The sequence below is a fragment of the Coturnix japonica genome, chromosome 19 (assembly GCF_054131305.1).
Source record: "Coturnix japonica strain WE chromosome 19, WE-NBRP24, whole genome shotgun sequence".
Taxonomy (NCBI): domain Eukaryota; kingdom Metazoa; phylum Chordata; class Aves; order Galliformes; family Phasianidae; genus Coturnix; species Coturnix japonica.
The window spans coordinates 6,613,093-6,627,169 of NC_140681.1; the positions used below are offsets into that span (position 1 = coordinate 6,613,093).

The 14,077-nt window shown below is 52.4% G+C and overlaps 1 protein-coding gene across 5 annotated transcripts; it reads right to left on the bottom strand.

The window, feature by feature from the left end:
• Positions 1-707: 707 nt before the first annotated feature.
• PKIG (cAMP-dependent protein kinase inhibitor gamma) lies at positions 708-13,772 on the bottom strand. 5 transcript variants are annotated; one of them, XM_085520310.1, is made up of 5 exons: positions 13,612-13,772; positions 8,543-8,610; positions 4,177-4,363; positions 2,329-2,504; positions 708-1,593 (listed from the first exon to the last, which is right to left on the bottom strand). In XM_085520310.1, exons 3-5 carry the CDS (start codon positions 4,323-4,325, stop codon positions 1,514-1,516), a joined length of 405 nt encoding a protein of 134 aa, XP_085376436.1. In that variant the 5' UTR covers positions 4,326-4,363; positions 8,543-8,610; positions 13,612-13,772; the 3' UTR covers positions 708-1,513. The 5 variants fall into 5 exon arrangements, with proteins under 5 accessions (XP_085376436.1, XP_085376435.1, XP_015736964.1 ...); XM_085520309.1 differs by lacking the exon at positions 13,612-13,772 and adding an exon at positions 13,396-13,492; XM_015881478.3 differs by lacking the exon at positions 4,177-4,363.
• Positions 13,773-14,077: the final 305 nt, after the last annotated feature.

Below are 14,077 nucleotides of genomic sequence, written 5' to 3' on the forward strand. Positions count from 1 at the left end.
GGCAGACCCAAGATTAGCTCGTGCTTGATTTCTGGGGGTCATGCGTGGTATGCAGTCCTTCTGCACCGCCCTTCCACTTGCTTCATGTGCATATCTGAACCAAAAATACTGCTTGTGGTGGAAGCAGGGAGAGCTATAAATGGAGCTTAATGCCCAGTTTATACCATCAGCCAGGACAAGAGCTACCTGCTGGTTTGCCCCAAGGGTAGGTGGGGGTAAGCTCTTGGCACCGCCTGGGAACAGAGCTGCAATAGTATCCTGGCAGCTTGGTGCCAAGGAAGCAGATGAAGCCTCCACCTGGCTGCCAAGTCCTTGTTCCTGTGTTGGTCTCCGTTTCATCCATCTCTGTCCTGGCCCTGTGGCCATTGCTTCTTGGAGACCCGTGGGCAATTTGCCCTCTGTCTGGCAGCAACTTCTCTGCTTATTTATGGCGTTGTTTGCTCTGACAAATCCCAAGCATGGTGTTCAGTTCTTTCCAAGGCTGTGAAGGAGATGCAGCCCCTGTGCTGCTCAGGACCCAGCAATGCCACATGGGGCTGGAGCTGTTCCAGTGCTCTGCCAGGCTCCTGGGTGGGGAAATACGGCCAGTAGATGTCCTTGCTTGTAATATGGATTCCAATCTGCCCATTAGGGGCTGGTGTAACCCCCTGCATTCCTACCTATTACAAGGCAAAACCAAGGAAGAAGAAACGTCCAGGCAGAACACCTTCAGTATTTAAAGGCTGTGTTGTTTATTCCAACAGCTCATATAGTTTTATCAAACCATCTTTAACACAAAACATGTCTCCTAAAAGAATGGTGTGAGATCCTACCAGAGATAATCTCAGCTAACAGCTTGCAAAGTTAAGCCTGAATTTCAACAGTCAAAACAGCAAAATGTTTCTCCCCTCCCTTTAACAATGCCTTAAAACACTAAAACCCAAAGGTAAAGATGCCTGTGGCTGATGCTGCTGGGTCTGTCAGTGGAACTCATCCATGTGGGGCTGTGCTTTGGTCCTTCCCGGGGCTGTATGGGTCTGGCCATGGCTGCAGGGCCAGCCAGTCCCTGCTGCTGCCTGCCCTGGTCCAGAGGCCAGCTCAGGGGTGAGATGCAGGATGAGGGCAATGTGTGGAGAAAACAACTGTTTAAACCTCTAACCTATGGAAACAGAATAAATAATAGTCTAAATTTGCAAAGTGGGAAGGTACCTTGGACAGGACAGTGTATATTATTACTGAAATAGTTTATTTCCCATAGGGGAAAATTGCAACTAAGGCATCTTGAGAATGGCTCATATCACTACAAACGCTGCAGTGTTGCTCTAAGTCATCAGGGATGGGAGCAGAAGTCTTTCGGAGGTGCCAGTCCTTGTGCAGTATCTTGCAGTTCTTGAAACAAAACAGCTGCAGCAGAGTGATGTGACAGACATCTTGCTGGTCCTGGTTGGCTTTTGTCCATAGGTTCAATAACAGATTCTTGCTTAATGTTCACAGCAAGCCCCTCCTGCTGCCCCATCCCACCCCCTGTGCACTCTCATGGGGAGGGTTTGCTTTCTTGCTCCTTTGGTCTTGCTGCAGGGTCACACTCAGAAGAAGTGCTGGGTTCTTCACCCTCTGCAGAAGGGAGTGGGAGGAAAGCACAGTTATACTCTGCTGGGGATACAAGCAATCAGGCATCACCACAGCTGGTTGTATTCAGCTTGCCAGCTGGAGCCCCATTGCAGCCCACCTGGTGCCAGATATTTGGCTTAAATGTATCGGGTTATCTCATGGTGCTCCCAGAGCACAAGCCCTTCTCAAAACAGAATATCTGCTGATGCTGAGAGGGCGACTCAGGGCTCAAAGGAAAGTGCCAGGACTTTACTTCAGGGTGCATCAATAGAACAGTCCTAAACCAAGAGTCCCTTTCAAAGCAGGAGTGTGCTCTCTGTGTCTAATCTGTAAGGGCAAGATGCACATGGGCAGCCTGGCAGGTACCCAGCCTGCTTGCTGCCAGCTGAGCTCCAGTTAGTGCTTATTGTAGACAGATGCCCAGACATGTGCTGTTATGGACCTGTTTTAAGAGGTGCAGCTGGGGTCACAGCACACCCCCTCACATATACATGATTTTTATGAAGCCAAAGCTGTACCTAATGTGTACTTGGCCCTGGGAAGGCTGTTACAAACCAGCCAAAAACAGGCCCTGGGCTTGGTGGTCATGCACTGGGACCATGATGCTGGTTGCAAAAGACCCTCCCAGGCATCCCCCCACCACACCTGGCTCCCAGGGACTTTGCTTTGCTGTAGTTCCTGGCTGCACCCACCCAGGTGGGGTGTCCTGTGCCATCCCCAGTGCCTGCAGCCCCTCACCTGCCCCTTCGATGCCAAGCTCGCCGATGTCCTTGGTCAGCTTGCGCATGCTGATGGTGTTTGCATCCCGCTGGATGTCATGGACAGCATTCCTCCGGCCAGCCCTGTCGCAGGAAATGAAGTCTGTGTACGTGCTGGACTCTACCTCCATCGCATCTCTATACTCCTTCAATATCCTGCGGAGAAAACAGCTTTGAGATCAAGGGTGCTCAGCCAGCCTTGAGCCATGGCTCTGTGTGGGTTAGGTTACTGCATGGAGTTAAATTACAGCATGAAAAAATAGTCCCTGTAACTCCGCTCCCGGTCAGAGCGGCTTCTGGACTCTCAGGTAACGAGCTGCTGCTGGCTCTGCTGCCATCGGCTTTGTCACCATGTGCCTCCTGCTCTGGGGAAGGGGAGGATTCAAGCCCTGGATTCAAAGCTCCACATTTCAGCTTGATGTCAGCCTGGCCTAAGCCCTTCTTCCTCCAATTGCCCTGGGAGCTTTGAATGGAGGCTGAATTTGGCTCTGCAGTGCTAAGGGGGGAACTGACCTGAATTAGTAATCAGGAATAGGGCTCTAGCAGGCACTCACCCAAATGGTCCAGGAGCTTGTGAGCTTTACAGACACTGCGGTTTGCATCAGTGCTGCCGTGTTTGTCACATTCATGTGTCAAGTGAAAGGGCTTTGAGAGAAGCAGCACTTTACCCTGTGAAAATCAACCTTACTGTAAAGGTTTTGGATCCCTTTGCTCCCATCGCTGCCAAGCGCAGAGTGCAAAGAAAGGCTCACAATGAGCGCGAGCCACCAGCCAGGTCCTGGTACAGCCCAGAGGGTGTTCAGGGCTTCATTTAAGTGAGGGTTTGGCAGCATGTAGAGTGGGGAGCTCGGCAGCTTTGGGAACACACTGCAAACATCCCAGTGCCTGGGTACCAGCGGGTCACGTGCTGCCTCCGTGCTGAGAATCCGGTGCTCCTGCTTCCTTCTGTTCACTCAGCCTGGCACCCGACTTGCTTTTCCTTGCAAAAGTTGGAGATCAGTGGCCCACTTGTTTTGCCCACTGCCCTGCTGGTGCTGGCAGTACTCGGAGCTGATCAGAAACACTGCTGGCTAATTAAAAAAGCCTAACATCTTGCATCCACTTGCTTTTGTGTCGCAGGGCTGATGCCCCACTGAGACATTTGTTCAGCTCCCGTACTAACGCTGCTCAATATTGATCTCCCTACCGGGGAAGCCGACCATACAGAGGGTGCGGGGCTGCGCTCAGCTCCTCGGCAAACCCACAGCCCCAGGAGCCCCGCAGGTGGGTGATCGCGGCCCGTCGGACACACGGACCGAGTGCTGCCGCAGGAACCACCGGGAGGTGGCGCCGGAGCTCCGCGGCAGTACCCGGTTATCACGGGGCGGCCCCGACGGCTCCCGGTGCGCGGCTCTCCGGGCAGCTCCCCACACCAGAGCCCGCAGTTTCAAGCTCACTCGCCCTGCTGAGATCAGCTTTTTCTGCCACAGCTGCTGTTTGGCCTCAGCTTATTTTTCTATATAATCTCGTGAGGACGGGAATGAAACAGGATGAATGAGGTTCTGCTGCCAGCCCTGGGCTGCACTCAGAGTCCATCTGAAAGGAGGACACTTTTGAGGTGCCTCTCAGTGCCTCTTTCAAGAGCACAGTGGCCTGGAATTACCATGGGAGGGTTAAACTCAACACAGGACCGTGCACCCATGGAGGCAATGTGGCCCAGGTCCAAGTCAGAGGGCTCGGATGGGCTCTGCAGGCACACCCAGCACTGGACTCCAGTTTCAAGGAAGCCCTTCACATGATGCTGTATCTGCCCCTTGCCTAGGTTAAATGGGAAGGTTTTCCCTCTTACCTCATATTTTCCTCAGAATTTTGCTCTGTCTCTAACCTGGCTTTGCACAAATTGCAGAAGACTTTTGTGTCAGAAGAAATTCTGGACAGCGGTCTGCGGCACAGGTGGCATGAAATGGTAAAGGGTGACTTCAAGTCCTGCTTGGACATCCTCACCCCCTACGGCAGCCAGCACAGCATAGCAGGGGCTGTAAGGGAGGACGTGGGAAGGTTCAACACAGAAGTGGCTTCTTGGCATCTCTTGGCACCAAGAACCACCTGAGCCCACCTCATTTCCCTTTACAGAGCGGGGAATGGGGCCATATCTTTCTAAACACCCAGGTGATCGCAGCACTGAGCAGCCAGTGCCTACCACTGATTCCAGGACCACACAAAGATGTCCCTATTCCTGTGGCACCCAGGGATCATCCCACTGACCACAGCCAGCACGGGCCTGCACTGGGATGTTAAACCCAAGTCCAGAGGAAATGGAGCCCCACACTTACATCTCTGCTGCTGCTGCTGCTGCTGCTGCCCGTTACAAGTGGCCGTTGGGGCCAACAGCTCTGTGCACATGGCAGGGTTCTGACTGGACCATCCCTGACCCACAGTGCCAGCTCCTGCTCTTTTGGGTGTCTGTGCCAAGGATCAACCTGCTGCCTTTTGCCCCTGGGAAGCGTAAGACCCCCAAAGCCAATCTAAACCTGGCCATGTTTCTAGGTTGAAATCTTCACCTTGTGTCAATGGTCAGCAGGGGAAGAGGGGTTTGACCCTTTTCTTCTGTTTAGGCATAACATCCCACCTCTTCTTGTATGGACAAGGGCACAGAGCATTTCAGTGCCTTTGAGCTCTTCGTGCTGTGTCTCTCGCCCTTTCATTCCTGGATACCTGGGCTATTATTAGCCCAATCCTGCTGGGGACAGATCCATAACAACAGCAAAACATAACCAGTAGCCCTGCTGGGCTTGTAAAATATTTACAGAGTAAGACAGTTTGCTGCAGAGGGAGCCTGGTAGAGCACACAGGCAGCAGCACCAGGATCTCTGTGCTCCCTGTGCTCTGCTGCGAGGTTCCCCACTGTGAGAGCCTCATCCAACCAGGAGGGAAAAAATCCCACAGGGCAAAAGTCAGCACTTGAGGTCAGGGGGTTTCCACCAACTGTCTGACAGCTTCCAGATGGAATGTCAGTGAATTTTCCATAGGCTCTGGTCTGGGAACGTGCATGAGAGGTTGCACATCAAAGCAGGAGGGCTCCGTGGCTGGGTTATCAGGATTAGGGAGTATTTTTAGACCTGTACCAGTGCCTACCAGGCCTCTCTGTGGCCCAAGACCCCCCATGCATTTGAGCTTAGATCAGTGCCAGAAACCGGGTGATGCTGTTTGACATCACAGCACGTCCATGCACTGCAAGGGTTCTGCAAGAACAAAGCTTTTAGGGTTCTCCAGAACTTGGGGGAAAATGTCATTCATGTAGCAGGAGAGGACTTACAGCAGGGAGATGGAGGCTTAGCATGTAAAGTAGATACTGTCATTTGCTTTGGCCCTATTTTGCAATATGAAAATCATTTGAGCACTGGTAACTCACTGCTCAGCCTATGATTTAATGTTTGGCTTGGACTCCTGTAGGGGTTAGGGCCTGACACACCTTCTGTTCAGCTTCTCCCTTTTTCAGCACATCCTGCTCAGAGGGACCCCCACGCCTGTCTCTGCTGTCCCACAGCACCTCTGCAGCTCCATCCCTCCCTCCTGGTCATCACCTGGCTCCCTGCAGACACAGGAGATGCCCTGGCAAGGTTTCATGGTGTCAGACAACCCCTAGCACCCGGGGCAGGCTGACGTGCTGCAGCAGTCCCAGGGGAGCAGGGAACATTACTCAGCTCCCCCCAGCACACACCGACACCGCTTCATTAGCGTCACTCAGCACTGGCCTGGCTCACACTCCAGCCTCATATTTGCTGCACAAGGATGCCAGTCGTTATCCTCCACCACGGAAAACATCACAGTGTTCCTTGACAACTGAGCTTTTCCAGAGCTCCTCCCTCCCCTCAGCATCCAAATCTCATCTGTATTATGAGCCTCTTCTGCAGCTTCTTCATTATTGCTTTATGGAAGTAATTGGTCCCTCCATGTATTTGGAGTCAGTTACTGTGATGGTGATTGTATTTGTGTTTGGTTCCCAGGTCGAGCTTGTTTTCCACATCACACAGCTTCACTGTGTCCCCATAGTGGGCAGCCATGGGGTGCAGGGAGACAGAGCCAGGGCAGCCCCTAAATGTGCAGGGTTGATGGCTCCCAGCATCTCTTGGGGCAGAGCTGGTGTACTCTAAAAGTGCCTTTACAGCAAAAGGAGCTGAGCCAGATTTGGGGCAGGCACAGAACCTGTCCTAGGCTATATGAGCTGCCTTTCTCTCCCATTTTCCCCTCCTAAAGCTGATCCTGATATGGGAGGACATACCTCTGCATAGAGCAGCCCGATACCCACCCATGCACTTTTCCCCTTCGTGTCCCACAGAGACCCCTTCAGTACTGCAAAGAGTGAGCTCCACTCCACCACTATTCTTAGATTTACTTTCTCCCAACCTTCTGTCTTTGTACGTGAATTCTCTTTTACGTGAGCAAAACTGTGGCTGCATGGAAGGTCTGCTAAGGGCTGAATGTCAAAACAGAGTAATAGCAGGCACTTAAAGCCCTTCAGCTGCAGCAGTCTCACAGCTGCTGTTGTACCCACGTCCTAGAAGGACTTGAGCATTGTTCCCACCTGTGATGGGCACAGAAACCCGCCCTGCCCCCTGCAGCATGGCTGGACCATTTGGATCCTCACAGACTCCTCTCCCAAGGAGGAAAAGCCCCTGCTTTCACTTTACCTTTCCAGCAAAGGCTGGAAAGTACCCAACAGTTCCATGGCTCTTTTGATTACACCAGAGCACCATGACCACCCCAAGCTGTGCATAGGATGTGCCCAGCACCCTGTGGGCTGCACAGGTGAGAAAATGCTGGTGAGCCTGAGAGTGATGAGATGCAGCCTCCCTGCAGGGCTGCCCTGGTGTATAAAGGGAGGTGAAGAGAAAGCAGTTGCTGGTGGGATGGCTCTGTTATGGAGGAAGGTTATGGCTGCTGAGTGGAGAAGGGCCTTTCTGCAAACATGGAGGTAAGTAGGGCTGGTGGTTTTTATGGTACAGTGGTGCTGGCAGGAAGGCACAGGACACCTATGCAGCCCACAGGGTGCCATGCTCATGCTGCATCTTGTGTCCACCTCTATGAGCCAGTGTGACAGGCCCTATAGCCTCCTTAGGGGCAGGGCTGTGCTGATTCCCTAGCAATAAACCAGGGCAGTTCTTAGGAGCCTTACAGTGGAATGAGGTGGGCTAATTAACAAAAATGGTTTCAGCTCTGCTCCCTGAGGTGTGTTTGACCTGTTATCTGTGCTGCTGTACAGAGGAAAATCACTTGTGAAGCTCACAGGGTTGGCGTACTGTTTGCTGGTGGTTCATGTGGGATGTGCAAGAGTTCCAAACAAGCTTGCAGGGTGAGCTGAGCCCTTCCATGTGGCTCCATACCTCCTCTCACCCAAAGCAGCAGCTCTGATGGCTGTGCTGCCTTGCTCAGCTCCCACCTGAACAGAGCTCCCTCTGTCCTCATGCACACACCTCACAGCATTGCTGTGGTGGGGGGAGGATGTTAGTGCACTGCATTAGGTGGGAGCAGCTGCTGAGCCCTGCTGTGAGCAGGGCAAATCCCCTGTGCGCCACTGCTCATGAGGGATGTGGGATCTGAGATATGAGCTGAAGTGGTGACCAAGATGCCTCTGAAGTACTGGGGGAGGTGAATAGACAGGCAGAGGATGTCTCCAGCATGTGTGGGAAGATGCTGGATGCAGGAGGTGAGCTGCTCTGGGACCTGCAGCAGTGAATCCAGAGATCTGTCACTGCTCCATCTGCAAACACCAGCTCAGTGCAGCCAGCTCATGAGTGACAAGAAAGCAGCAAGGTGACTGCAAGGCTCTGAGCAGCACAGGGGCACAGGAGGACTGTCTGAGCTGGCAGGCTCACCCCATACACCAGCGTCAGAAAGATGCTCAGCTTTGGGAGTTCCTGTGTTTTGATGGGGTGACCCTCTGTGCAGATCAGGCAGCAGAGAGAGCAGGGTGGGCCAGAGCTGGTGCTGTGACACAGCTTGTGCATGGCTGGGAGGTATGGAAGATGCAGCAGGAAAGTCATTACAGCAGGACCACAGGTGTTTGTCTCCTCTTAGCACCTTCCTAGCAACTAATAGTGCAGAGCACAGAGCTGTTGACTTATTGCAAAACAGGAAGGAAAAACCCCTTTTCCTTCTTGCATTAAAACTTTCCTGTGAAGAAAAATGTTATCAGTCTGTATTGGAATCCCTACCTGGTTTAGTTGACTTTCCTTCTAGGCATGATTTCAAACAGGCTTCACACACAGCAGGGCAGCGGCTTCTGGGGAAGGAAAACAAATATAAGAAAAGTGTCTGTGCTGTTATTAGGAAGCATAAAGCTCAATGGCTCTTCCCACCACCTGTGACTACAACAGGGGAGGGATCTGGGGGTGGTGAGCATCAAGAGGAGCACTGAAAGGCTTTTAGGGCTTGCACTAAGAGATTTGTCCTGCTGGGTCTAAGAGCAAAACCTGCCCAGTGGTCTGGGCTCACGGAGAATTTCCCTTTTGGTCTTACTTCTCCTTTCTTCTTGATGTGGGTGCATTGGGGCACACAATCCCCTGACTGGCGTCACAGGAAGGTTAAGTGGGTTCGGTTCTGGCAGTGGGGTACAAACAAATGATCATTTGCAGCCCTGCTGCCATTTAAAGAAGTGAAACTTTCATGTCAACTGCTTTGAGGCAGAAGGGGAAGCTTGCCTGGTGCTGGCAGCTGCTTTGGTTTGCCTTGTGTTGCTTTGTGCACAGCTGTGCCTTCTCCCTTGGTCCCCAGGCCCCTCTCAGACATTTCCTCTGCGGCCTTAACATCTGTGGGTGACTTGCAATCTCCTGACCTGCAGGGCCCAGCCAACAAGACATTTGCTTATTTTAGCAGCTGTTTCAGCTTTTGGACATTTTGGAACATCTCGGACTGCTGGTTGTTTTTTATTTCTTGCTCCCAGGGACAAATATTAGCAGACCAAAAAGCAAGAAATTAACCATTTAAGAATGTGAGCAGTAGCTCATTCAGCAGTTCCGCCTGCTCTGAGCTGGGATCACTGTGACTGCAATAATTCATCACCTTCCAAACCAGGTCAGATCTGCAGCTTTCCTCTTTATTCCTTGTCCCACTTCTAAAACTTACTCATAGCTGGAGCTGAACATTGCTCACTGGCTCCATCCCTGCTTCAAGGACAGGGCACTTGCTGCTTTTATATGTCACTTTGCCCATCTGTTAAATGGAACTATTAATACTTCCCTTCCTCACTGGATGTTTCACATACCTGTAAGGCTTTGAGATCTGCAGATGACAGGCTTACAGAAGTGGAAAATACTAATGATGATCATGACAGTATCCAAACAAAGAGCAAGGATTTGACAACATGCTTTTGTTATTGTTTACTCCACTTATGGTGAAGTGCTTGTTGGAAATGCTGGACAGGAAAAGAAACAGCATTCCCACAACTCTGGGAATATACATTACCCTTTTGGGGTACCAACCAGGCAAACAAAAGCAGGAAGGAGGAAAGCCAGCTTTCAAAATCCTTGATCCTTTGTTTCTCTCCTTTGCCTTCCTGCCTCACTCTGGCTCCTGTGTCGTGCAGCCCAAACACTTCAAACCTCTGGCACTTCAGATGAGTTGCAAAACATCTCAAAATCCACAGAGCTGTGCCAGGAGATGCTTAAAGCAAATTGGAATGAGGATGCTGTGAACTGGAAGAGCCATCACTAAGCAATCCTGTACCTGCTGGGGTGTTGGAGAAGCCCCCTATTCACTCAAAAGAGCTGATTTTGGAGGGAGGGACCCTTTAGCAGCTGCTCTTCTCCACCCCTGCAGCCCCAGCCTCACCTCCATGTTTGTCCTCACTGCCCTAGTTAAGGACTTTGGCAGTGGAACGCCCTGCTCATCTTCTGCTCCATATTCCATCCACCCAGCCCTGGGTGATGGGCAGAGCTGCAAGGGTCCAGTGTGGGCAGACTCCCTTAAGCAGGGAGTGGGGGCTTTAAGGATGACACTGGGGCTAGCTGCCGCAGCGGGACTAAGGCAGGGTGGGAGTAACTTGTGAAGAATGTTTTGTGTTTCTTTGATGCGCTGTAGGACCAGATTAGGCACTATGGATTATAGGGACCTATGTGGAAATGTCCAATGGATAGCTGCTCTTCAGGAGTGAACTGCAAGGGCACTGCCATCAGTATGGTGCATGCAGTTTGAGATCCAAATTGCCTCTATCTTTTTTTCAGCTGTTACCCCAAAGGAACACGTATATACACACAAAACAAAGGTAGTTCTCTCACCACATTGCTTCAAAATGAATACATGCTCCAAGAAGCTCAGAGTTCTTTTTAGCAGAATTCAGTGTTGTTCTGCACAGCAGATGTTAAGGTGCTGCTTTTGATCCAGAGAGGAAATCCCTTCTGGTTTTGACCAAGGTGATGATGGCAGACAGAAGGTTGTTACCTTGACTCATAGGTAAACATCAATCCAAATGCATCAGTGAGTAGCTTAGGGGCTGCTCCTCCCTGGGCAGTCTGAAAGACTATCTCATTTGGTATCCTATCTCCAAATATAGCTGGCATCCTTGGCTCAGAAGTGCAAGAAAACTTGTAATTATGATGAAATATTTTTCATCAATTACTAATTGCCCTAAACCAGGAGGCTGTATAATTCTTACAATGCAATATCCTCATAATTACAAGCAGAGTAGTTTAGCTACCTCCATAATGAGCTGTTATCCAATAAAATGCCTTCTGAACTCCTACTGCCAATGATATCTAGAGGCAATGAGCACCACAGACTAATTACACTTTGTGGAAAGAGTAATCCCAGTAAAGCTGATGACTCTCCGGTGGGGATGTTTGGCTTATTACATCATTGCAAACATCAACAACTGTTGGCATTTCAGTGCTGGCCTGCTCCCATGGCAGCAGATTGTGGCCAGCAATGTGTGGGCATGGAGGAGCCAGGCAGAGCACCGCACCTCTCAGGGCTGTGCTGGGAAGGAAGGATTTAGGAACATGCAGAGCAAGCCAGGAATAAGTGGTGCAAAGACTTGAAAGGGAGTGTGTGTTTTGAAGTGGGAGAATAAACAGTTCATAGTCCAGTGCTGCTCTTCTTGCTCAGGTCCCAGGCTGAGCCCTGCAGTGATGTCTGTGCCTCTCTGTCATTGCCGTTGGGAGGAGCTGGGGACAAAGTACGTGCAGCAGCCGACCCTCCCCATTGCACTGGCTGGCACTGGTAAGCCCAGGGGAGCACCTCCCTTTATGAGTTGGTTGTTATTTCCTTCTCTCATCCTCTTTAAAGGATGGATACTGTGCTGGAAAACTTGTCTGGATTGCTCTATGTGTATGGCTTTGGTGACTCAAAAAATACCTTCAGCAGTGTGGAGCAACAACCACATTCAGGCTTTGAACATGAAAATGAAGACCACATCAGAGTGGCAGAGAAAGGCAAATAAGAAGCTGTGCTGTAGCTTTAGCTGTTTCTTATTGCTTTGCAGATTGATCCTCTGGTTGTGCTACAGACCAGTGTGAGCCCAGGAGGACCATTAGATTTGTGCCTGACCCCTGGAAGATAGGGATAGCACTTAGGGTTTGGTTGGAGGGGTCGGTGCTGTGATCACTGGTCCTGAAAGATGGGAGTCCCCAGAAAATAACAACCTGGACAATGTTTTTCACAGCTGCCTTTTGGAGGGCAGGGTTGTGAGTCCGTGTGTGCAGTCATGCCTTCAAGGAGGCTCAAAAGTAGATTTTCTTTTCCTTGGTAGAAGAGAGTAAGGCAAAGGGGAAGCAAAACAATGCTTGCTAGTTCATTTTAGCCTTTACACCTGGTCAGAATCAGCCACTGTGATACTGAGCTGCTGGAAGATGCAGGCCTATGGATATCTTTGGGTTTTTGTGCTTCTGCTGTGCTGCAGCCAGCCTATGTACTTTACTGTAATGAGCTCCTGTTCTTTGAGGGATTGCAGTTCTCACCCTCGGAGTGAAGATACATACAGAGGGGGACTTGGAGCTCTGGGCCCTGTCCTGTGCTCGGGGTATGTGGAACTTTACTGGCAGAGCCACGTTCATAAATGGCCATTTAATCTGTATCTGTGCTATGAATTAATTCAGCCATTGGGGATCCTCGGTGCATCCTCCCTCCCCAAGACCCTGTTCCTGATTACAGCAGACATAAAACTTCTCAGACAGCTGGAAGGGCCCACCTTGCTCACAGGGGACCACCCAAGACCCCGAACAGCCAAAGCACACTCAGAGCCATCCAAAGAGCTATGCTGACCGTGGGCAAGCACAGCCCAGAGCTTGAGACCATGCACTCCCTTGGAGCCGTCCTTGCAGCTTCCGTGTCACTGCCAGAGCCGCACCTGGCACAGACACATCCCCTCCTTGCTTGTCCCCCCATGCCATTCTACGGCCATTCCCCCACGGAACACAGCCGTGCGTGGTTCTCGTTCTGCGTGTGCGTTTGCCCCCTCCCGACACAACGGGAACGTTTCCCTCCCGGAGCGAGGTGTTGCGCTCACTCCCTGCTGCCTGCGGGAAACCGGAGGGAGGAGAACGATACGCAGCTCCGAGCCGGAGGAATTTTCAGAGTCCCCTGAGAATACCACCGCACAGCAGTTCTTTTTTTATCCCACGTCTGTGCCTCTTAAAACACTTGCTAGGGCAGCTGGATGCCAGCGAGTCCCCAAGTCTGTTTGTGAGGCTCTCGGCTTTGCCAGGGCTCGGGGCAGCCCCGAGTGGCCACGGGCACGGAGCCCAGCGGCTCCCGGAGGGGCACAGCGAGCCCCGATGTCGTAAGGGCTCCGGTCTGGCCGGTTTCTTAAAATAAACGAGCGAAAGGCAGAAAGGATGCTGGAAGTGCCCGTGGGGGTCGCCGAGCCGTCCTTTGTGATCGCGAAAGCCGCTCTCCCCGCCGCCCCTCCGCAGCAAACGAGGAGCGAGACGACTTCCAAAGCGAGACGCAGCGCACGGCTCGCACCGAGCAAAGCCCCGCCGCGGGCAGCACAAGTTACGTCCGTAGCAACCACCCACCGGCATCCCCCGGCCGAGCACCTGCCCTCGCACCCCGCTCCCGGCCGAGCACTTACGGCGTCCCGCCGCCTCCGGAGGAGCGGGGCTGGAAGCGGCGGCCGGGATGGCTGCGGGCAGCTCCACGCTCACGGCTTCCTCGCTCCGGGAGCCGCTAAATGAAGTTGCACTTGTGGGGCCGAGGGGCGTGTTCTGCTCCCCGCCGGGTGAGTCCCTGCCTGCTGTAATCCAATGCTCGGCCTGATGATGTCAAGCAGCCGCCGCTCGGCTCCTACCTTACAGGCGGCGGGAGGGATCCGTTTCCTCCTCGCGGGGATCTTTGTTTAGCTTTGCATTGTAACCTCATCTCCCGGCAGCTGCGTGTGCCCGAACATCCTTCCTTCGGTGCGCGGCTCCGGCTGCCGGGCTCTTCCTCGCCGTGCCCCAGCTGTCTGACAGTGCCGGCCGCCCCGCACCGCCCCGCACCGCCGTGCTGAGCCCTGTCTCTCGGGGCCGTCTCGCAGACAGCTTTGTACGCGTCTTTCCGGGATGCTTTTTGCACTGCGAGAAGAGTGCCCCGTGCCGGGTGAAATTCGGAGCTGATGACAGTACGTTAATGTAAGGGGATGGTGTTTGGGGCAGGGCAGCGCTGCTTGCCAAGCACCTGCCTCTGTGCCCACCCTGCTGGCAGGGCTCACGGCCAGGGGGAGAGGGAATTCTGCCCTGGAGTGTCTCCTTGAGTGGTGTCACCTCTGTGTGTCC

Bases quoted from the DNA above. Each gene is read 5' to 3' on its own strand.
- PKIG (XM_085520310.1), bottom strand. From the start codon at position 4,325: ATGTCCAAGCAGGACTTGAAGTCACCCTTTACCATTTCATGCCACCTG. The intron at 2,505-4,176 runs GTAAGAGGGAAA...TTTTCTCCGCAG, and splicing joins AATTCTGAGGAAAATATGAG to GATATTGAAGGAGTATAGAG. The intron at 1,594-2,328 runs GTGAGGGGCTGC...TCCCTTCTGCAG, and splicing joins GCTTGGCATCGAAGGGGCAG to AGGGTGAAGAACCCAGCACT.